This window comes from Dendrobium catenatum, unplaced genomic scaffold (genome assembly GCF_001605985.2).
Source record: "Dendrobium catenatum unplaced genomic scaffold, ASM160598v2 fragScaff_scaffold_384, whole genome shotgun sequence".
NCBI classification, from domain to species: Eukaryota; Viridiplantae; Streptophyta; class Magnoliopsida; order Asparagales; family Orchidaceae; genus Dendrobium; species Dendrobium catenatum.
This window is the reverse complement of record NW_021318846.1, coordinates 125451-150397: the sequence shown is the minus strand read 5'-3', so window position 1 is coordinate 150397 and position 24947 is coordinate 125451. Positions and strand designations below refer to the sequence as shown.

The 24947-nt window shown below is 38.0% G+C and overlaps 1 protein-coding gene across 2 annotated transcripts in view; it reads left to right on the top strand.

Moving 5' to 3' along the window:
• Positions 1-24698, top strand: part of LOC110093359 (N-alpha-acetyltransferase 35, NatC auxiliary subunit) — a 75042-nt gene extending 50344 nt beyond the window's left edge. The window contains exons 11-16 of one of the 2 annotated variants that reach the window (XM_020818214.2): positions 13213-13269; positions 13368-13572; positions 23392-23510; positions 23586-23654; positions 23893-23979; positions 24067-24698. In XM_020818214.2, coding sequence (XP_020673873.1) covers positions 13213-13269; positions 13368-13572; positions 23392-23510; positions 23586-23654; positions 23893-23979; positions 24067-24306 — 777 coding nt within the window. In that variant the 3' untranslated portion in view covers positions 24307-24698. Of the gene's footprint in view, positions 1-13212; positions 13270-13367; positions 13573-23391; positions 23511-23585; positions 23655-23892; positions 23992-24066 lie in introns of both variants that reach the window. The other variant, XM_020818212.2, reaches the window with a different exon arrangement.
• Positions 24699-24947: the final 249 nt, after the last annotated feature.

Below are 24947 nucleotides of genomic sequence, written 5' to 3'. Positions count from 1 at the left end.
GATCAGAAGACCCTCCGACCTCTTCTCACGGGTCCGTGTCTTAACGGGCTCTACCCAATTCAAGCCGTGCCTACCAAGAACACAGCCACCTCCAAATTCACGTTAATCTCCACTCAGCCGGTCCAAGACCTGTGGCACCGAAGGCTGGGGTATCCCTCAGCATCCACACTACATTTTCTTGCAAACAAAAATACCAATATCTGTATTTCATCTCCTTCTTCATGTACCGCATGTAAAATGGCTAAAAGCCATCAATTACCTTTCAAAAATTCTCAAAGCACTAGTTCTACTCCGTTTTATTTGATTCACTCCTATGTCTGGGGACCCTCCCCAACCAATTCAACTTATTGATACTGATACTACGTAAGCTTTATAGACGATTTTTCAAGGTATACATGGGACTATCCCCTCAAAAATCTGAAGTGTTTAGTAAATTCTTTGAATTTCACAAAATGATCGAATGACAATTTAACACTCATATTCATATCATTTGCACTAACAACGGTGGCGAATTCAGTAATAATAAATTTAAAACGCACCTAGTTAATCACGACATTCTCCACCAATTCACCTGCCCCTACACTCCACCTCAAAATGGAGTGGCTGAACGTAAGCATCGGCACATTACCGAAACCATTCACACTCTTCTAATCGAAGCTTCCCTTCCACCTTACCTATGGGCTAACACTCTATTGACCGCAATCAACCTCATCAACCGCCTTCCATCTCCTAACACCTACAACAAATCTCCCTATGAAATTCTATACGGGAAACCTTCAACGTACAGCCACCTAAAAGTTTTTGGATGTCTATACTACCCGTGGCTCAAACCTTACACCGCACACATGTTCACTCTTTCTCACCCATGTGTATTTATCGGATACGCGTCAGCTCAAAAAGGATATCGTTGCCTTGACCCCAACACAAACAAAATATATGTCTCTCGCCATGTTGTCTTTAATAAAAACATCTTCCCATTTCCTCAACTATCACATCCTTGCAACTCATTTTCCAATCCTGATCCAAAACTTCCACCCTTACTGCTTGTTCCTACCACTTCCTTACCCTCGTCCATCCACAGTTCTCTCAATAACCATCCCACTCACTCTCAGTTCCAAAAACCAGTCTCCTTCCCTTCACCCCAACACACCTCTGTCAGCCGTCACTCACCTTCAACTTCTACCATTTCACCACCATCCACTCTCATTCCCTCTGCCAATACTCAAACCATTCAACATATCACACACCTTATGCTTGCCCGTTCCAAGACAGGTCACTCAAAACCGAAGCAAGTCTTCAACCTCTCTCACATGATTCATAACACTGAACCAACTACCTACAATCAAGCCGTCAAAAGCGAACATTGGCGATCCGCCATGTCCTAGGAATTCCAAGCTCTACAAACACAAGGGACATGGGATCTTGTTCCGCCTCTTCCAAATCAAAACTCCTCGGTTGCAAATGGACCTACAGAACCAAATTAAACTCCGACGGCACCATATCCCGCTACAAGGCTTGTCTCGTTGCACGGGGCTTTAACCAAGAACACAACATTGATTACCTCGAAACATTCAGTCCTGTAGCCAAAATTCCAACCATTCGTGTCCTTATCGTCATTGCATTACACTTCAATTGGAGTATACATCTACTTGACGTATCCAACACCTTCCTCCACAGGAACCTCTCCGACACAGTGTACATGAAACAACCACCCAGATTTCAGGACTCGCTTCATCCCACCTTCGTGTGCAAGCTCAAGAGAGCCTTATACGGCCTCAAGCAATCACCCCGCGAATGGTATGCAACTCTATCCAATCATCTTCAGCAATTTGGGTTTACCATTAGTATTGCTGACCCTTCCTTATTTACAAATCGAGATCAACTCGTCTTTACATTTTGATCTACGTTGACGACATTCTTCTGACCGACAACTCAAATTCCGATATCCATCGACTTCTATCCAATCTTCAACAACGGTTCCAAATGCACAACCTCGGCTCTCTTGCCAACTTTCTCGGTATACAAACTAACACAACAACATATGGCGCTTTACTCCATCAACAACCTTACGCAAATTGAATTTTGGAACGCGCCGGAATGCAGAATGCCAAACCCGTGGCTACTCCGACATCTGGCAAACACACAAATACAAACAAACCCACCGAACACTTCGCCAATCCTCAACTATTCAGACATCTCATTGGTTCACTTCAATACCTCACTCTGACGCGACCTAATATTCAATTTGCTGTTCATCAACTCAACCAACATATGCACAATCCGCTCAATAGCAACTTCGAAGCTCTCAAACGATTACTTCGATACATTCAAGGTACTACTAATCATGGCATTCCTCTCTACCGTGACAATCTCATATTACAGGGCTTCGTCGAGCTGACTGGGCCAACAACAATCAAGATCGGAAATCAATATCCGGTTACTGCAATTTCTTGGGCAAGTCACTAGTCTCTTGGCAAGTCAAGAAGCAAACCACCGTGGCTTGCTCATCCACCGAAGACGAATACAGAGCATTGGCAACCGAAGCATCCAAAGTTCTCTGGTTCCGTCGCCTTCTTTAGGAATTCCATATTCCACAAAACATTCCAACCACTATTTACTGCGACAACACATCTGCAATTGCGCTCGCCAACAACCTAGTTTATCATGCTCGAACCAAACACATTGACGTGGATTGTCACTTTATCCGTGACAACATTCGGGCAAAACACTTGTCAGTTCATCATATTTGCACAAATGATCAACTGACAGACATCTTTACAAAGCCACTACCACCACGCCGATTCAAGTTACTATGCAACAAATTGATCGCTGCCCCTCTAGCATCAATTTGACGGGGGCTGTAAGCAAGAAAGGACCATGTACTTTCTTGTCCAGCTCATGTTCACGTCACACAGCCGTTACCCTCATATTCTGTATTTAGTTCTCTATATATTCCTATGAAAATAGTTTTTCCTTCTTTCTTTACTGCTTCCGTTCTTCTCCGCCTGTTAATCAACAGGACTGACATCTTACTATGAAACTCAATAATGCTCTCTCATGATGTCATATTTATTATTTCCGAGTTTCTTCTTATGAGAAACTTTGTAACCTTGATTGTTTGTTCTCGAATCAATGGATACCACAAATACACAAACCGATAGGCCTCTGACAATATGGTTCGCTCTAGAAGATTTTAATAATCTCAAACTTCAAATCGCCTCCACTAATATATAATAGCTGTCCGTCAAAGGAATTTTGAATTTCCTATTATTCCACGTACTTTCAAGAAAGGAGCATCTCTTGGGTATGCATCCTTTACTCTGACATCTCTTAATAACAAGGAGAGAAATCTATTCAAGATTATTATAATATCTTAAAAGCTAAATGTAGTTGAAGAAATTGTTTAGGAGAAATTGAATTTAAATTTTATTCATTGGAATCATTACATATTTTTATTTTATTTTTTTTATTTTTTTATTGGAATCATTACATATATATATATACACTCTAAGTGAATAAATAGAAAAAGAAGGATATTTAATCTAATTAATTATAATAAAGAGAAGTGGAAAGTCATTTAATCTAATTGATTCTAATAATTATATCCTACGAATCTTGGAATCAGTCCCACAGATCAATGTTTAAAATTGCGTATTCGGGTATTGAGGCGTTTTTCATTCGTGAGGCGAGGCGTAAGCCTCAAGGCGTTTTGAGGCGTAAGCCTCAAAATCAAAAGATTGCGTAAACATAAAATGATAAATTTTTTATATACTAATACAACAACAACAACAACAACATCAAGCCTTTATCCCACTACGTGAGTTTAAATGCATGTTATGTACTCATAAGTCATAAGATATGAAGTGAAATCAAAATATCTCAATAATAAGACAACATGAAATATAGTTCAACTCAATATTCCATCTTTCTAAAATCCCAGTATTCTTTTTTTAACATATAATTTCAATTTCCAAAAATAAATAGTAATGACATATCACATAACAACTCATAAGTCATAAGCACTGTCATCACTAAGGGAATCTTCATTTGAATCATCATTATGGTGAATTACTCTTTCCCATTCCTCCTCTCCTATAGAGTCCAATTTCGGGCATTTACTTCAAGATTTATGTAAGTTTTAATATATAAAGCGTGAGGCGTAAGCCTCATGCCAGTGAAGCGAGGCGAGCTTCAAGGCGGGCCTCAATCAAGTTGAGGCGCAAGCCTCATGAAAAAAACTCGAGGCGTAAGCATCGAGGCGTTTTTTACTGGAATTGCGCAAAGGCGGGCCTCAAGGCGAGCCTCATATTGCGCAATTTTAAACCATGCCACAGATCTTGGTGTCAGAAGATGAAATCTCCAACTGTAGCCCACGATTGTAGCCCACGAATTGCTGACCTATCAAAGCCATGAGCCCCCTCCTTACCGTGTGATTCAACAATAACAAACTTCAATATCACCCCTTGTACCATTGATCCCACTACTCAGCAAAAATAAGATAAGAAATTTTATTTTGTAAAGTTTTTTGGTCTTTAGATATCTCTAATATGTTCAACCTTAATTAACGGTTGACTTTATTGTCCTAGTATCACCATGGCTCTCTGACATATTCTATGGATCACTGAGTTTAGTATTCCATCTTCTTGTGATCTTAAACAAAACTCTTTGCTATTAACAAAAAAGGTGGTCATGGTTGGAACTCTTTTCCTCCTTGCTTGTACCGTCGGAGGGCCAATCACTCCTTGAATATTTGTGGGAAACTTTTGGGGCATCCTCTAATTGCTTGGCATGTCATACTATTTCCGTTGATTTTAGGGGTGTCAATAAATGACCTGACTCGCCAACCTAACACGACTGAACCAGAAAAATTTGGATTTGGGTTAACCTGTTTAATATATGGGTTGGGTCGGGTTGGGTTGAAAGTTGACTTTTTTTAATATTTTTTCTTTAATTTTTTTACATGTTGATATAATCTTCTTATTTTTGATCTATTAAAATAAACTTTATAGTTGACAAGTTCTAATTTTTTTTAATCAAAATGGGTTATTGGGAGTTCAGGTTGATTGTATTCGTGTCATGTTAATTTCAAATCAAATCCAAACTAGACTCGTTAAATTGTTTTGACACCCCCTTATTGATTCTATTGATCCTCATTTTAGAATTGTTTATCTTCCAAGAAGAGGATGATCTTGACCACAACAATATTAGATGCTTCCCTGCCTTTCATGCAACTTCCTTGTATGTTTTAGTTGCCACTGCTCATTCTGATATACTTTTAGTATATTTTGGTGCTTCTTCCAATAGGATATGTAGCCAATAATTGCTTTCATTTATTACTATGCAATGTCTGCCTACTATCATCATTGCTGATGAATTTTTCTTTTCTGTTTTTAGAAAAGGATCAATCTGTCTCTCCTTAAGTTAATTTTAAACAATGTTTTATATGTTCCCCAATTCCGACAAACATGATTATCCATAAATTTTCATTTCAAATTCTACAATGGCTTGATAATTTTTATCCCTCCCATTGTCTTTTAAGATCTTATCACATAAGATAATTGATGGATGTTTTGATGTTGTTTTCATTTACTTTCTTTTTGATATTACATCTACTGCCCTTTCTTTCATTATTTCCCCTTACCAATGGCTTTGTCGCCTTAAACACCATTATCATTATCTTTAAGGATTCACTTGTTTTTCCTCCTATGTTTCTAAATTTGAATGTGAAGCTTTTGATAATCACCAGCACAACCCTTTTCCTGTGTCAACATTTTCTCATAGTAGCACCCTCAAAAAAAAAAAAGTAGCACTCTCTTTTGACTTGTCCATTTTGATATATTGGGTCCAAGTCTGATATCCATCCATTTGGATTTTCTTTACATTGATTTTCTTAATTCAAGTACATCAAGGTTACTTGGGTGTATATATTAAATGTATTTGATGTATTTCAATAATTTATTAAGATATAAGATTTTAAAGTTTCACCTTTTAAAATTCTTCTTTCTTCATTAATGCCCTAAAATATATTTAATATATTGTTTGTTCTTTTTGTACTAAGAATGATATTATCCGTAAGTCTTTCTGCCCTTATATTTTCCAATAAAATGGTGTGGTTGAACATGATCATCAACTTCTCCTTGATGTTGTTTGTACCTTCATTTTTCTATTGAACATTCCGTGATCGTTTTGGGAAGATGCTCTTCTAACAGCTTGTTTCATAATCAGATGCGTTTTTTTCATTGCTCTTAGTGGGTGCTACTTCCTTCTCACATCTATATACATGCAAATTTATTTTCCTCGTACTCTTGTTTTTTGCTATGCTTATTTCATTCATACTTTCATCTTGGATGAGATAAACTCTCTCCCAGTGCCATTAAATATATTACTGATTTATTCTCGTACCTAGAAAGGTTATCATGATTATGATTTATCTACTAATCACCTTTATGTATTAGTTGATGTTACCTTCTATGTAGCATCTCCCTAATACCGTCACAGCTTTTTCGCACTAAAAAGTCTTCTCTAGGGATTCCACTTTCATTGCTCTAGTGCCTACTGTACTAGTGGTTTATATTAATTGGGCCTCGTTATCTCTTGTTATACCAGTTTCCATCACATCTACTATAGTGGGCATCCATATGTACCTGAAACCTCGTATCTTTATCTTCTTATTTCTCTCCATCCATAAAGGTGCATGATTATACTAACCATCTGATATTGTCTTGTACATCCTTTTGATCATTTATCATCTTCTTTCTATTTTTTAAAGCGCAACTAAAGCGCAAGTCAAAAAGCGCAAGTCAAAAAGCGCAACTAAAGCGCAAGTCAAAAAGCGCAAGTAAAGCGCAAGTCAAATGCGCAGTCAAATGCGCAGGTGACGTGACAAATTTTTATTGGATGTCCGAACTTATTTTTCGCCTCTAGTCACCTGACCCAATAATTTGCCCTATTCGAGAGGTCGATCTATCTCTCCCAATTCTCTATATGCCACTAGAGCCCAAGAATGCCAAGCACAAAAACCAAAAATCAGCCACAAAAAAGATGCTCTAACCCTAATACGAATTTCTACTTAAAGCATATAACAAAATAATGCAAAAGGACTAAACAACCCTTATTCAGAATCCCTTAGGAAGTGGACCCACCCCAATAGGGGGGATTTGAGGCTGGCCGCAATAGCAGGCTTGCCCCTGCTGTAATAAGTGGCCTGGCCTAAGGGTTGGGCTGGATGGACCAGTCCCTCATTGATTAGTCTGTTTATATCAATACCCGCTCCCAAAGAACCACATTGTCCTCAAGATGGAAAGATGAGAATTGATGTCTCACCTCGCATAAGGCTCCCATATGTCTTTGTAGTCTGGTAGCCCTTCCATTTAATCAGAACCTCCTTATCCCCCTCTCCGCCCTGACGAACCCCCATCAATTCCAGTGGTTCTAATATCATCTCCAAGTCTTCTGTTAGTGTATCTGGTAGTTTATAACTAGGTGCTTGATCCCTGATTACTCTCCTCAGCTGTGATATATGGAACACTAGATGTATAGTCGCTGTTGGGAGTAGTCTCAAACGTAGATTACTGCTCAAATCTTCACCAAAACCTCATATGGGCCAAAGTACCTTGGGGAAAGCTTCTCATTTCTATTGTTGGCGACCGTCCTCTGCCTGTAAGGCCGTAGTTTTAAGAACACCCTTGATGTAACACATGCTTGGAGTTGCAAAAGATTAACAAGATAATTTAGTAAAAGTTAACCTTTATAAAGTTATGCGTCAATTCAAAGTAAGTTACAAAAATTCGCGGTCTTCCACTTGCTTAGGCAAAGAAATGCGTGAAGAATAACCAAGACACTCAATCAAATACAAAGGCGAAGTAATGTAAAAGCTTATAACACAAATCCAAAAGTTAATAACGAGATATTCACCTTGAGAATCTATTCTCTCTCTACGGATCTAGGTTGAGCGGAGGAAGATCTTCCACACTAGAAATTAAGTGACCACTAGGAAGGACGAGTCGAGGAACGTCGTTGTTGGGAAGGTAGCCGGAGGTGGAGGCGGCACGGATCGTCCAATGCGGGGCCACGGGGTTCGTGGTCGTTGAAGTTCAATGGTCCGGGTAAGACAATATACGATACGGTTGACATAGCGTTCGAGGGTGACGTCGTACTCCCAATCCGGTTCGTAGAAGGGGGAGAGGAAAATGTTGATCTCCCCTTGCTCGTTGTACGCGAAACCATGATCGACCTCAGGATCGGCCATGCACGGTAATCATGGGGATGAGGGAACACGAGGAGGAAAGCCCAAGAGAGGAGAGCTCGGGTGGGAGAAAGGGGAGAGAGGTCGGGTGGGCTAGGGGGGCTTGAGAGAATTTTAGAATTCTGAATTCGAATTCCAATTAGGTGGAGTGAGGGGAAATTAATTTGAAAGTCAAATTAATTCCCTAATGGAGGGGCCGGCGGTTTATGAGGGGTTACTGGAGTTTAATTGAGGGGCAATTAATGTAATAGGAGAGAGAAAAACCAATAAAGGGGGGCCGACCAAGTATAGAGAGGGGAGAAGGGAATTAAGATTAAGTAGGTAGGGCCCACATGATTAATAAAAAATTTGGAGAAAATCTGAAGTAAATTTCAGATTTTGATAAAAGGAAAGTTTCCTAATTTAATTGCAAGTAATAAGCAATTGTTTGAATTTCAAATTTGAATTGAATTCAATTATGACAATTGCCTAAAATCTTGGGCTTATTTTAGGAAAGCTATTAATGCTTTGGGGAGATTTGAATTTCAAAATTTATTTCTTTTGATCATAAAGTCCTCACAAAATGAGGGCGAAATCTCTGGGTAGTGTCTTATCTACAAACCCATCTGCCTTCCAAAATTTACCTCGGAACTTAGTTCGTTAAAACTCCCTCGTCGAATAAGAAAAGCGAGTGGAGGCCGAGGCCGAATTTTCGGAGCCCACAACAATAGAGGAGGCCATCATATATAGGCCTAAGGAAAAACAAAATACAATGACGAAAATGCCCCTGGGGCTACAACTCAAGACAACTAAAAGAAAGGGTACAATCGGGAATAATAAATAATACAACATCAAAATAAAACTAAGCATCAAAATAAAGGTTGTGGATCGTGGCCATCGATTGGCACCTCCTGCGCTGATATACTCGTTGAAAACGTCTGTCGATGTCCTCATCAACCCTCTCCCATATGTTGAATTGGATCTTCTTCTTATGCCTATCCGCCTGCTTCTTCATGATCTGTTGTGCCCTCAACATGTGCCTTTATAGTTCTTCCAACACCCTATATCGCTCCTCCAAGTACTATTCTACTAACGAGACAGGTGTGCTATGCAACCCAAAATGCACTAAGTGTGGTGGGTCTCGTTTGTGCAACACTTTGAATGGGTCATCTGAGAGGCCGAATGATATAAAGTATTGTACCAGTACTCCACCCATGCTAGTCATCTGGCCCATAGCCTAGGTGTGTTCGACAAAAAACATTGTAGGTATGTCTCTAGGCTCCTATTTATCACACCTATTTGCCCATATGTCTGAGGGTGATAAGTTGTGCTCCTCTTTAGTACCATCCCTTGCATCCTGAACAACTCCCTCCAAAAGTGGCTGAGGAACACCTTATCCCGGTCGGATATTATAGACTTGAGTATCCTATGTAATCTGACCTCCTCTTTGATGAATGTTGTTGTAACTATCATTATAATGTAAGGGTGCCATGGGGGAATGAAGTGAGCATACTTGCTCAACTATCCACCATCATTAGAATCATTGTAAATCTTTCAGATCGAGGTAACCCGTATCCATGGAGACCTCCTACACCCGATCTAGCAGAGCTAGGGGCTGCAATAATCCTCTTGGAGCCTGACCATTTACTTATTTCTCAGACATAACTCACAACTGGCTACCAACTCCTCCACATCCTTGTGCATCCCCTTCCAATACAACTCTGCAGTGAGTCTCATGTACGTCTTCTGCACCTTCGAATGACCCCTAATAACACTATCATGGAACTTCTGTAACAGGTGTGGAATATGGACTGATGTCCTGGGCAACACAAATCTCCCCTGGTATAGAAGCTTCTACCCTTTTAGAGAATAGCCCGAGTGACTACTCCCACCCTTTAATAAATTTGCCCTAATCCTCCCCAGCTCTTCATCCTGTGCACTCTCCTCATTAATGGCCCCCCCAATCCAACATCAGTGGTATCGACATAGCCATATCCTGTAGCTCCTCAATACATCTAGACAAAACATCAGCTGCCTTGTCCTCTATCCCTTGCCTATACTAGATTTCAAAGTCATATTCCAATAACTTTGACAGCCATCACTGATGCTCCTTTGTCACCATCATCTGCTCCAACAAGTACTTCAAACTCCATTGATCCATCCTAACAATGAAATGTTGACCCAACAAATAAGGTCGCCACTTTTAGATGGCTAGCACAATTGCCTTTCACTCCCTCTCATAGATTGACCTCACCTAGCTTTAACTGTCAACACCTGGCTGAAGTAAGTGATGGGTCGGTGGCTCTGCATGAGTACTACGAATCTTTACCCTGAGACATCCATCTCTAGTACAAAATTTTTAGTGAAATATGGTAGAGACAAGACCGGTACAATGGTCATTGCCTTCTTCAGCCTCTCAAAAGTTGTTGTGGCCGCCTCCCCCCACAAGAAGATATCCTTCTTCAACTATTCTGTTAGTATCTAGGTGATGCATTCAATATCTATCAGCATGTGTTTTTTGATTTGAATGTTTTAAATTTTTATTTTGGTCTTATGTAATTTGGAATTTTATGTTTTATTTGGTTTACCCTATGATGGAAGGCAACCTATGAACATGTCTAGGATTGGTGCTCTTAGGACATTTCACTCCTTTGTTTTGCTAGCTTTCTTTGATTTTTGGGCATTTATTGTTGGAATGAAATTCTTCTATTGGGCTTGGTCCATTTTCCCTTGGCTGCTTGGTGTTTTGTTATTTCGGCTGATGAGTTTTCTAGCTGTTCAGATCCTGAGCTGACCGTTGGATTTTTCTGGTTGTTCGGATCCTGGGCTGGCTGTTGGTTTTTTGGCTGTTTGGTTCCTGGGCTGGCCGTGCCTCTCTCTCTTGGGTAATTCCCATGCTTTGGCTGCTCCCATTGGAGGCTTGGGGCGGCACCTTTTGGGGGGCTGTTTGTATTCTTTTCCCCTATTTATAGGGGACTGTTTGTTGTTGTATGGAAGTTTTATTGATCTAAAATTGTTATTAAACCTGAGGGTTTTCTCTTCCTAGCTTGAGAGCTACTTCTTTCCTACCTATTTCTTCTTCTAGTTTTCTATCTATTTCTTCTCTCCACAAGTACCTTTCCATTGTATCTTTCTTCTCTACATAAAGTGTGAGTGGTGTTGTTGGCCGGTTTGTTGGTATTTGCCGGAGGAGTGTCGACAGGTGTTGGATAAAGTTTGTTGTGGTGGACCATTGGTTTGAATGTTCTTTAGAGCACCTAAATTTTCCTAATTTTATCGATACGTGCGAGGTGACCTTTAAGGTTGTTCTGAGGGTTGTGTTCTTCATTATTTTGTTTTAAGTTCTCTTTTACGTTTCTTGTATCTGTTTGTTTCTTTGTTGGTGGTTTATCTTCTTTTTTGGTTAAGTTTTGGTCCATTTGTCCCTTGTGTTCTCCTTCTTGGCTTTTAGAACTTAGGATCCATCAATTTGGTATCATAGTATCTAGGTTATCGTGTGTATCTTTTAAAAAAAAAATTGAATAATCAAAATAATCAAGCGGATTGGCAACAAATGATGATGCAACAAATGGCTAACCTACAACAACAAATGGAAACTATGGCTAATACTTGCCTTTATGCATATTTCAATGTGATGTATTGCTTTATGGATTTCACAATGGTCTCATGCCTTAGCACAAATTTTCAGGTGTTTGGTCGTTTTGAGGGATGTGCGTTTCCATGGTTCTGAAATCATTTTAGTATCTGAACTTAAAATTTAAAACATATCTTAACTTGGCATGTTTCTCAAAGCAATATTGTGCCTTAAGTGTGATTTTGGATGAATTTATGTGCTTTTCGTGCTATGCAAGGCATCTTCAATAGCTAGAAGGGATTCAAAGAATATTGAGCGACTTAACATCTATTTTTCTGGACCTTGATGTTACAACAAGAAAAAATCATTATGTTCATCAATATGATGCTCAAAACACTTAGTGCATTATTTTTGGGAGTAATCTTGTGCCTTGTCGTGAATTTAAATGTTAACTAGATTACAGGTGGCTGCTGGATTTTCTCAGTAAATTTAGTTTAGTTAGGTTTGAAATGGCTTTATTTAGTTCATTCTGGATCGTATCATGTTTGTTAAGGTCAAATTGGTTTAATTTAGTTTATCCAGTGAATTTTTGGTGCTTTAATTAATTGATTTTCCATGGGCTTACTGGATATTTATTGGATTTTTTTTATCAACTGATTTCATTTGGCTCTACGTTGACCAAATTTAATTAATCAAGATGAATTTAGCAATTGATGATGATGCTAAACTAGGACCTCTCCCTGAAAGAAATTTAGGGTTTTTGTAAGCTATTTTTAGTCAGATGGTAGTGCTTAATGAATTTAGCAACTGGTGGCTATGCGAAGCTTATGGGCATTTGCTAATCCAGGTTTCTTCATACTTAACACTTTCTAACATAACATAATTGGGCTAGTCTATATTGCACTTTTTATATGCAGCTCCAATTTTAGTTTCTTTTAGTGGTTAGTAAGGAAGTTCATAGATTGTTGAGCTAAATATTTCAAGCATGCATGGCATAGTTAATACTTAAACCAGTTAAAGCTCTCTTGGTGAAATTAATTTTGATGGAAAATTTTCTCTGTTTTTGTTACTTTGAGCTCCTTTCAGGTTGATTAGATATCAGAACATTTATAGAGGATATCAAGTTTGGTAGGTGTGTAGTTTTTTTTTTTTTTTTTTTTTTAATTTCTGGCTTCTGTCAGTCCATGGAGTGGCTGACTTCAGTGTCTCATGCAACAATGCTATTCTATAACTTTAATGTTTAAAAAAAATCTTTATGTGCTTTATGTTGCTCTTTTTTTGGTATTACTTCTTTTCATCTTTTTTATTCCAAATAACTTGTCACAATGGATTTATATTTACATTCATATACCTAAACAATAGTATTAACCTATAAATAGATCTTCTAAAAGTATTTGACAGTATTTCTGAACAGCTTGAGCTGGCTTTTAGAAGGGAGTTTGATGAGACGTTAAAAGTCTCAGCTGATGAGGTATTTCAAATCAGGAACCTATTCATGTAATTTTGAGCATTTTGATGCTTTACTACATTGTTCTTCTTTTAATATTTTGCAAAGTATTGTTCGTGCAGATGCTATTCACCAGGCTGTCTAAACGTCTCCTTGTTTGGGCGGAGGAGAAGACGTACTGGATTGCTTCTCGATTCCTACTTCTGGGATTCCAGCTGGAGCTATACTCTCCGAAGGAATATTGCATGGTATATTGGTATATGTACATTATTTTTGTGAATCTTTTAGAGAAGATGCAAATGCGGGCCAGTTACCCTGTTGATGATTGTAAGTATCATATTTGTGTTACTATTTTTTTTTATATGCACCCATATTTACTTTCATGCCTTTTTTCTTTCTCTTTCTTGATGGAAACAAGATCCTCCGGGTAAAAAACAAGTGTCTGATCACTCTGCACCTTTTTTCTTATCTTCTATCTGAGTTGGTCTGGTTTTACTTTGGAAGCTATTTCAGCTCCTAAAGCTGAATTAATTTTAAAGAAGGATTTGAGATCCTTATCATCCTTATTGAGATATAATTGCTAAAGTTGATTATGCTCCAAACTTTCATCAAATTTTCTGATGCTTATATCTTCTAATTGTTCACCTTTTATGCAATGTGATATTCATCATAACGCATGAGCACTGGACAGTACTTGAATATAGGAAAATTTTGAAGTGACCCAAATCTCAGGATTGCACGATTTATAGAGGTATTAAGTTAATGTGTCATACTTTAAAATTATGGGAGCGAGTTATAGAGCATAGGTTGCGGCCACAATGGAGAAAAAGGATTCATGTAGCCGACCCCACGTAGTGGGATAAAGGCTTGATGTTGTTGTTGTTGTTGTTGTTGCATGATAATGGTAACAGTACTGTGCAAAACCTATCAGGCAAAATGGCATCTGCCTTCCATCATTATCTTTTTATCTTCTTCATCCATATATTAGCATTATTGATAGCCACAGCGTGTGAGGATGATAAGAGATGTTTTTCCACTACGTCAATTTTGATTTCATCTAGCCTTGCCCTAGCTTGTATCAGAGAATCAGTAGCAATACTCTTGTCATTTAATCTTGATTTTATTTGTTTTGTATCTATGTTATGAGCAACTGTTTTTTCTAGTCACATACACGATCTATGTGTAATACTCTTAAGTTGTTTTTTAATGATGTTCCCCTTGCTTATTTCTATAAATTATTGACTCCCATTTTCTGGATTGGTTATTGGCAGTTGTTTTTTTAATATTATTTCTATGTCCTTGAATTCTTATGAATCATACTTACATTTTTGTATATATCTTTAATTTCACAATCTCTTTCAATATGTTACTACTAGCACAACATAATTACAGCTGAGAAGTCTTACCTATGCATCTTTTAATGGCAAAAAGATGTACCGCACCAGAGAATGCTTGATATTATATTTGTTCTAAATACAACCTTGGGCAGATATATGAAGCGTACCTGCTTCATGGAAGCGGTTCATTAAACTGTCCTTCCAGCTATTGATTTGCATCTACAAGTTACACCTCGGAATAGCAATATGCTGAGATAATTTGTGCTGTTTCAGTGTTGCAAGTTGATTCCAGTTTCGACAGTGCATAGTCGAAATCTAGGGATCTTTTCCATCTAATCGAGCAGTGTATAACCACCAGTGATATTTAATTTGTAATAAGCTACCTAGCTAAATACTAATGTTTGATGTTCAATCCATCTTATGGGTTATTTCAATGCATAAGAAGCTGAAGATTTAGTTTCATTTTTGAACTTGTTAAATTGAAATTATGGCACTATCTTAAGTTAGTGAAACTTAAAGGTGAAAAAGTGTGAGTGATAGTTAGCTTAGTGTTGACATAGATACCACTTTATGTCATACTATTTACATATCTAACACCCAAAACATTAATATTATATGCCTACCACCCATATACAACTTTAATATCAAATATACACTCATATATTTCATTCCTACCACTTATACCACCCTATAAATTTTAATATTTCATTCCATGCACCCATATTGCATAGGATTGCCCTTTTTATTTTCATATGTAACACCTCAAGCCTTTAATTTACCTGACCCACACCTCAAATTTCTAATTCACTCATATCCTGCACTCCATTTCATCTCGGTCACCCGCTCGCGTGCCAGCTCCCAGTTGCTCGAACGATCATCTCCTTCGACCTATTCTCCGTCGATATCCGACGTGAAAATGCCCATTGATGCCATGAAAATTCCTTCGTCGTTCTATTGCTGCTGCTCCTCCTTCGTCGTTATACTTGTCTCGTGAGTTTTGAGTTATGCCCTGATATGCTTTATGCCCTAAATTTTGCTATAGCTATGTCATTCTTTGGTTGGTGAGATCTACTTCTTGACAAAGTCATTTTTGCTAAATATCTAAATCTGCTACTTCTCTACGTTGGATGCTAAATATCTATTTAACAATTAGCCTCAATCAAAAGTATTTTCTCGTTATTGAGACGAATAATTAACTATAGGGGCTTGCGCCTATAAAAAACTATAACTCGGATCTCAAAATCCTCGTTAAGAGGGAGAAATCTCTGAGTAGTGTCTTATTTCTATCTAATATGTCTTCCGAAAATTTTCCCAAAAACATAATCTTTTAAAACTGTCACACCCCCGCCATCGGGCATGGAAGAAAATCACAAGAACCCAATGGTTAGGTGTGAGCTGGACAAAATTTTTAAAATGATTTTAAAGCATTGGAAATATATGACTTCATTATTTTGATTCCACCAATTAATCATCAGAGCATCTAGACCCAAATATATACTAAATGTCCACAAAAAATAATGAAATTCCACTTTTACAATTAAATTAATTAGATAATTCTAACCTTAAATATCTATCAAAGATGAGTCTCATGTAAGTTCCTCCATAAGAAGCACAACTAGCAACTTGAAATTATGAAGTAATAGGTGTGAGTTTGCAAGAACAAATATCACGTAAAACCCTACCAAGTAAAATATAAACGGCAAGGCATGACATAAAATATGAGCAAAGTGAGGGATATAAGTGAAAAATAAACACTGGACTATAATAGCTTCAAACAATGTATGATATGAGATTTTTGATGCATTTCATTTGTTAAAGCTTCTTGTATAATAGAATTCATAAAGAATTACTTGTGACAACTAGTAATTATTTCATTAAAATGCAAATACATTCACTTACATGCATACGATATTTATACATCCACTAGTGAATCATCAATCATTTATTATTGATCTTTGTATATCAATAGATATATATCTATAAAAATTTGTAGTCGGTTGTTTACTATAGTACCATGCAAGGAAAGGTAAGCACCAATCCCAAGATAATCCAAGAATTTTCTTTACAGTCGTCATTTTGAGGACCCGTTGGTCTGACTAGCTAATACCCAATAAGGTTAAATACTGACATTTACAAGCTTTTTAAAAGGTGAAATCGGGAATCGAGGCATTTTTTCAAAGCGAGGTGAGGCGTAAGCCTCAAAACGATTAAAATAAATTAATTTAAAATTATAAATAATGACAAAAAATAACAAAATATTATGTCAATTATGAATTTGAAGATTTGTTTCAAGATAATATCGGTTTGCCGGGGGTCCAAGGGGGCGCTGCTCCCTGGCGGGGATCGACCGAGCGGTACCGAGCAAAATTTTATTATAAGAGTAATTTTGAAATTATGCTTGTTTTTAAAGTTCATAAGTTGTTTGTATGGAAAGATACCGAGCGGTACCGAGCATGTACCGAGCGGTACTGGCTCGGTACCGAGCGGTACTGGAAGCCCATTACCTGCATGAGCAAAGGAAGAAAGCCCCCATTACCTGCAGTTGTCGAAGCCAAAGTATACGAAAGAGGAAGCAAGTAAAGTTTAAACAATGGTCGAACATGTAGTGTTACCTTCGGTTCGAGCTCCGACTTCACACGAAGTGTGACGAAGTCAAACCAGCGGTCGAACAGGAAGAAAGGTCGTTCCCGAGCACTCCTGCCGGATCGAAGAACTCACTTGTGGTCAAACACGTAGCAGCTCTCAAAAGAGACGAAGCGGAAGCAGCGCGCTCGAAAGATAAGGAATTTGTTCTTCGCTGTGAGCTCCGTCGAATCCTAATGAGGCGTTGCCTCACGCTGCCTCGAGGCGTTATTCTTCGACGCGTACGCCTCGCTGAAAAAAATCACACGCCTCGTCAAATACATTGAGGCTTAAGCCTCAAGGCGCCGGGTTAGAGTTTCGAACTGAGTCGCGCCTCTGTTCGGACGCCTCGACCACTTTTTTAATCGATGCATCAAACACAAAAGCTTGTATTATATACATATTGTATTTCAGTAATAGTGCTTAACAAGGCTTATCACTGGGGTGTTCCGCCCCAGCCTAGCCGCCCCCTTGAGGGTGGGCTCCACAAGCCCAATTAATGGGGAATTATGTGGGGATTTAGGAGGGAAATATCAAATAAAGGGGGCTGTTTGGTAATTAGGGGGAATTAATGTTTGTTTAAGAGGGAATTACTTTTAGGGTTTGTTTTTCATCTCTGTTTTTGTTCTAATTTGTGGTTCTTAGTTCTTGTTTGGGGTTTAGCTGCGTCTATAGATTTGGGAGACCCAGATCTTCCTCGTCAATAAAAGATCCATTGTATCTTGTATTGTTCTTCTACTATTATCAATTAAAAAAGTACATTTTTGGTTATTCTTCCAAGTTTGATCCGGGGGAACTCTTGATTTCTACAAGCGTTCCCTATCTATTGTCCACTTTCCTAGCATAGAAAGACCGTACTAAAAAATATTATGACCTTTTGGTTTAGTTACTTCTGCCTTTTTTTTTAAATTTCATGTAGTATTGATTTTAGAAATGTTCTTGTGTCATGGTCTTTATTGTTTATGCTGTGTTTTCTATTGCATGCAAACTTTGTATGTTCTTGAAATAATATATTATTTCTTGAAATTCATCTTCTTATCTTTATCCTTATCTTAAATGATTAAATTGTCTTTATAATTTTTTTTCTTTCATTATTGTCAAGGTTTGTGTGGTGTGCTTTGTTATTTCTCCCAATGCTTGCCTTTTTAGCCTTTAGGATCACAAAGATGTCTCCGTTCTCCTGCTTGGTCTTGCCATCACGACGAATTCCATGGCTCTTATGTAGGTAAATTTTTTAACATTTGGAGCTTATTCCTTTCAATAAGAAACAAGTATGAGATTCTTTGTTTTTAAAGTAGTTCCTTAAGGCATTTTTAAATATATCTTCATCCTCTTCTATCGATATTAAAATAACTACTTTCAAAGGTACATCCTTACTCGTCTTTACTAAGAACGAAATTTCTACATTGGTTAAACTTTGAAATTCTCCTTTGTGTGTAAATTCCCATATGGTCAGTCGACAACGTAGTAAGAAATTGATTGGGAAATTCTTCAATTCTCTTGGGTTGCTTAGCTCCTTTCTTATTGGATTAAATCGATTCCAAGCGTATTCTGGTGCAATGTGCTTTGGTGTGGACTATACTATAGTTTTTTCTAGTAGAATGTATTGTGTTTTTGGGTTTCTATTGCGCCTCTTGGCATGTTTGAATTTATTTGTCCCAAGCAAGGGCCTTTAATTGCCTCATTTGATTAGCATTTTCTAAAACTAGAGCTCACTTTATAAAATTTTTAGTTCTTTATTTCTTTGGTTTGTTTTTGGGCACTTATTGATGTTGCTATTGTCAGACTTTTTAAAATTGATATCATAAAAGTTTTGGTGGATTTACTTACACAGCACCTAGAATATTAGGGTTTATATATTTAGCGTAGAAACTTTAATATTTATATTATCTAGTACTCTATTAACGTAGTTGATGAATCTCATTGGTCAATTGCCGGATCTCGTCTTTTTTAGGTCCGTCAATGCTTTCTCCCAACAAGCTCCTGCTGGTCGAGCTCCCTCGTAGACCTATCAATTATGTCACCTACGAGCTTGCATGTGATTCCTCGCTTTGTTGCCGAAGGCTTAAGAATATTTAGGAGCCGAAGAGATGGTGGGTGATTGAGATGAGAGAGGGAGTGTGATGGCTAGAGGTGGCCACTGACAACATAGTGGGTGACGGGGTTGAAGCTGAAGGGCAAAGGGACCAATGAAGTGGTGACAGGGTGATATGATTTTAATGGGAAGTGCATTTTTTTATTTTATCTTTTCTTTTTTCAATGCAATGCACGTAAGCAATTAAGTTTATGTGAATAAGTAAATCTTGGTGTTTTAGATGCTATGTATGTGAATCTCACAAATTTTTTATAGCGAGTTCTAGATGCATGATAAAGAGGTTGGTTATTGTTAAGAAGTGGTTTTTGAGAATATCCCCGAGTGATTTATGAAATGTAAAATGAATGAACATCATAAGAACTCTTGTTTATTGTTCTTTTAGATCTTAAAAAAATCTTTATTATTAAAAATTTAAGTGGGTAACAACAATCTTTTGATTATAATGATCATTTTAAAAGAGCTTTAAATTTACCTAATTGACGAGGACATCGTCAGCGATTTCAACACGTGTACCATCGGAGACGCCGGAGATCGACGGCCACGATCAAGAGTTTTATTTTGAGTCATTTTATGTAGTAGTTTATTTTATTTTTCGGTTTTACTGTTTTGCCCTTATGGGTGGTCATTTGATATTGTAGCCTCGAGGGCATTTATGTCTTTTAGTTTTGTTTCATTTTGACCTATTTATAGGAGGCCTCGTGCATTGTATGGGATGATGAATTATTGAATGAAAAAAAGCTTGTGCTTGTTTGATCTCTTAGTGAGTTCATGAGGGAAGTCCGAGGAGGGTGATTTGCAATACCCGTCAATCTTTGGAAGAGTCCAAGATTCGCGGTTCTTACGATCTATTTGTGAGTTCGTTATTTTTACTTTTATCGTATTTGTTTCATCATTCCTCCATCTTCAACTTCCGGCATTCTTCCACATCTCCACCACCACCCCACCTCCGAAATACCACCTCTAAGTCCATTCGAACTCCACATTCCCAAGCACCCCCCGCCGGCCTAAGTCCCTTCTCCCACCCAACCCGACCCCAACTCTTCCCTCCCAATCCTTGCCGCCCATTACCACTAGCCGCCGGCCCATTACCACCTCCCCAACCACCGGCCTCCCCTAAGTTCCCTCACCACCGGCCTCCCCTATCCTCCACTAGCCGCCGGACCCTCCACCCAACTACGTTTGAATTTTGAATTTCAAAATTCAAATCTACATTAATTACTTTCCTAATTTATCCCACTACTAATTTGGAAAGTATTAACATTTGAATTCAAATCTATATTTGAATTTCAAAAGCTTTCCCTACTAGTAAACTCAAATTAGGATACCTTCCAATTATATTAAATCTGAAATCAATCTCAGATTTAATGACAATCACTCATTAAATTCTTCCCGGACCCACATACATTGAACCTAGACTCTTTCCTCCCTTCTCTCTCCTGGCTGAAATCTCCCCGTAGCCCCACCCCATTAATTGTCCCTAAATTAATTCTCCAATCAAACACTTAATCTCCCGCAGCCTTAACTGCCTTCTCCAAGCCCCTTCCTCATGGATTTTCCCCATTCCTAAAGTTGCTAAGGGCTGTCCAAATCCCTGGACAGAACATGCATGCTGTCCAGAAATCCTAGACAACTCCATTGCTGTCCAGGAAAAGTTCAGCTGCTGTCCTGAACTAATTCCAGAATTCTGGAAAGATTCTAGTGGCTGTCCCGAACTTTTGAACTAGGAAAACTGCTGTCCTGCCCATTCGGAATTGGTGCACTGCTGCCCAGAATATCCCCAGTCACTGTCCAGAAGTATCATGCTCACTAGTCAACCCGTGGATTACCCGCCTCCGGCTACTTCTCCAACAGACTACACTTTGGGCGTCATTTGTCTCCTAGTGGCATCGCTCGGTTTGCTCTCAATCTTCCTCCGTTAAAGCTCCACCGTCAAGAGCGTGAGTGAGGGACCAAAAGTGAAGAGTTCTATTTGTTAACCGTGGATTATTATTTCTCACCATAACATTACTCTCTATTTATATGCTGTCCATTTGATATTGTCCCGTTAATCTAGTTGTAACCGCATGTCTTACATAATTTCGACTTGAGAATTCTGAAAACCTAACTTGGGTAAGCATTAATTCTATAACTAGCAAAGTTTTAATAATCTTATATTAAAAATCCCCAAGCAGTTCTTGTTTCCATGCATATGTTTCACATCACTAATACTTTGGCTCTTTTGGTTTACCAAATTTGATATCACTATAGCCTTACTCTATTACTTAATGAGCTGGGGCTTGCTTAGGGGTGTCAATATTTGACATGACACGAAAACTCAACTCGAACCTGGCTCGAAAATTTCGGGTTAGACCCGACCCAATTTCAAAACGGGTTGGATTCGGGTTCTTGAATTAAACCCGTTTGAAAAAAAATGGGTTGGGTTCGTGTTGACCTGACAACTCAAACTCAACCCAGGTTAACTCGGGAAAAACGGGTCTCGTTTGTGTCAACGTGAGTCTTGTCCGTGTCATGTCCGCGTGAGTTTCGTCCGCGTTAGTGATCCGTCAGCGTTGAATGCCTACCATCCCATTCACGTCCGTGCTGCTAGCCTTGTCGTCTCGTCTGCGCGAGCCCCGCTGTCAACGCGAGCCCCACTGTCCCATGTTTACAAAATCGTGTCGGGTCGGGTCAAACCAGTAGCCTGTCGGGTTGGATCCGTGTTCATTTTTCGACCCGTTTGCAAAATCGGGTCGGGTTCAGGTCAACCTATTTGAACCTGGGTCTGTTCCGGGTTCGAGCCGAACCCGACCTAAAACCCGATTTTGATACTCCTAGGCATTCCATATGGTTATGGAAATATTTGATTTCTTAAAAAGTAAAACGCTATTAAAGTTGGCTTAATCAATCAGTCAAATCTTGGGTGAGGGAAGTTGATAGTCCCTTGACTACTAGCTTTCAATTTATTGAGAATGCTTCAATTGGTAATCTCAATATAGATGTTGAAAGTCCTTCAGTCAAACAACCATTGAAGCAATTGAATTCCTATTGTGAGATAGTATTAAATGGTCAACTCTTAAGCATGTGTTAGCGATCAATCTATACTTGATGTTACTGCAAGTGAGTGATGCACCCCGCTTGATTCCTTTTAATATCATGAGGGTTTGGTAGCTCATCTTTCCTGATCCTATTGTTAATACTTTGATTACTAATCTTAGTATCCATCCTCTTTAGCATTTTGATGGAGAAATTCCTATTGTTAATCCTGAGTAGTGCATTGACTGTAGAAAAGGCTTCCAATTCTTGAATTAATTCTAATTTCAAAGATGATCACAAAGGCCTTGTTTTATTATAGGAATGGTATCTAAGAGAACAAGGTCATCATGTAAAAGCAAATGGCATGCTCTTTGCTTTTCGCCTTCAGTTTAGTCCTCCATGTAGATGGTATATATTCTCTGTTTTATGTGAATAGTCTCATGGTGCTCTCTAGATTGGTGTTTGGAATTAGCTAGCCTTTGCAAATGTCATCAGGACCGATTGTGATTTGTCTTACCCAAGGTTCCATCTATCTTTAGTTGCACGAAATTCTTACATTGGGATAAATTCCACAGCTTATCGTTCTATTTTAATGCTGTGCTCTCTTTGTCCCTTTAATTTAATTGCAATTTCATTAGGGTCTTTCTTTTGTTCTTCCTTGTAGTTAAATTAAAGTATAAATGCTCTTTCACGCATCATTTTACCTAAAACTTTTTGTATCCCTCTTTTTCTTCAATATGTAAATAAAAAAAGGGGGGATTTACATACATATCACTTTATTTCATACTATTTACATATCTAACTCTCAAAACATTAATGTTACATGCCTACCACGCATATACAACTTTAATATCAAATATACTCCTATATTTCATTCCTACCACTCATACCACCCTATAAATTTTAATATTTCATTCCACGCACTCATATTTGTTCAATGGGTGATAGATATATAATATTAATTTTTTTGGTGTTAGATATGTAAATAGTATGAAATAAAGTAGTATGTATGTAAATCTTCCAGAAGAAAACATGATGGAAACATCGGGTATATGTTTAAAACGTTTTCTTTTCAATTAGCTCGGAGAAAAGGGAAAAAGAAACGGGATATTGCTAAGGATGTGGGTTTGGAATCTGGTGTTTGCGCGATGTGCATGTTACTCCAATGCTACATCTACATTTCAGAAGGATTGACCATGGTAAACAGCTCTCCATATCTAATTCAAAGAATTTGCTCTTGACAATGATGCACTGAACTTCTGTTTTACATACAGATGCTAGCTGCTCTGCATAATGAAAGACAAAATTTCAAAATTTCTAGCCCTTTTAATAGTGAGCATGAGGTACATACACACATAGATATATATATATATTCTCCACCCTGCTTATATTCTGATGTTGTTTTGCTTTAAGGTTTCGTTTGGGGCGGCTTTCTTACTGTTTTTTAAAACAGTTTTTTAGTATAAAAATTATATTTTTTATACTAGAAAACTGCTTTAGAAAGCAGTAAGAAAGCTGTCCCAAACAAAGCCTAAAAGCTGTCTCAGACTTAGACTAATTCATCCTCTAATGCCCATATAGAGATTTATTCAGCACTTTGAGCTTCTGCAGAGGGCTAATGTTCCTCCACATATTTCCTACCATCTATTCATGGAATCAACAACGCATGTACGAATTTCTGTGAGTATCAAAATGAACCGTCTATAGTATATTTTGCTTCCCACTTCCTTATAAACTAGCATTTCTTTCATGCAGAATGTGGTTAAGCACAACTACTTCAGAGAAGTTCAAAGGATATTAGCCTCACTTCGTGGCAGCTTCGCCGGCGACTCAAATAAACTGTTAGAGCTCCACCAGCTAGAGCAAGTCATCGAACACAATCGAATAGCTTTGAGCGTGATCGACCAAGTCGGCGCTAGCGATCCGTCCCTTGAAATCAGGTTCGAGTTCCAACACCACCCCTTCTTTCCAGTTGCAGTGGTCAAGAGATCATAAATCATTTTGATGGTAGAAACCAATTTTGCGTAATAAGACTCAGTCTTAACAAAAGATTTTTTTAGACTGTCCCATTCAAAATTTTCGAGAAGATCCATTGCTTTTGGCTTAAGAGGAATGGATCTTTTGCATTGCAGGGCGGCTTCTATTTTTTTAATATTATTTTGGTTTGGTTTATTGAGTTTTTTAGGTGGAAGTCTTTTGTATTGTGATATTGGAAGATTATTGTAGTGATAATTGAGTATTCAATTGGTTGCCTACCAGTCAAATTGTCTTGTAGTTTATCAGTGATAGTTAACTTCTACAGAATTGTGATCCACTTAGCTGAAGGATTTCGTGGCAATGTTAGTCATTTCTTTTATATACAAATGAACACGAGCATGAATTATCTATGAACTGAGTTTCCATTTTTTTTTTTTTTTTAAATTTATGTTTATTTGATGCGATTTTTTAACAATTTTTTGTTTTTATTAAAAAAAAAAACAAAATAATTTTTAGATAATTATTACTGTTGGCTGTCACAACTAGTTTTTTTTTTTTTTTTTTGAGACATTTAGGCCATTTAAGGCAAACAGACACACAACGCATACAAATAGACTCAAATCCTAGACCTCTTAGTTGGAAGCCTAAACTCTCAACCA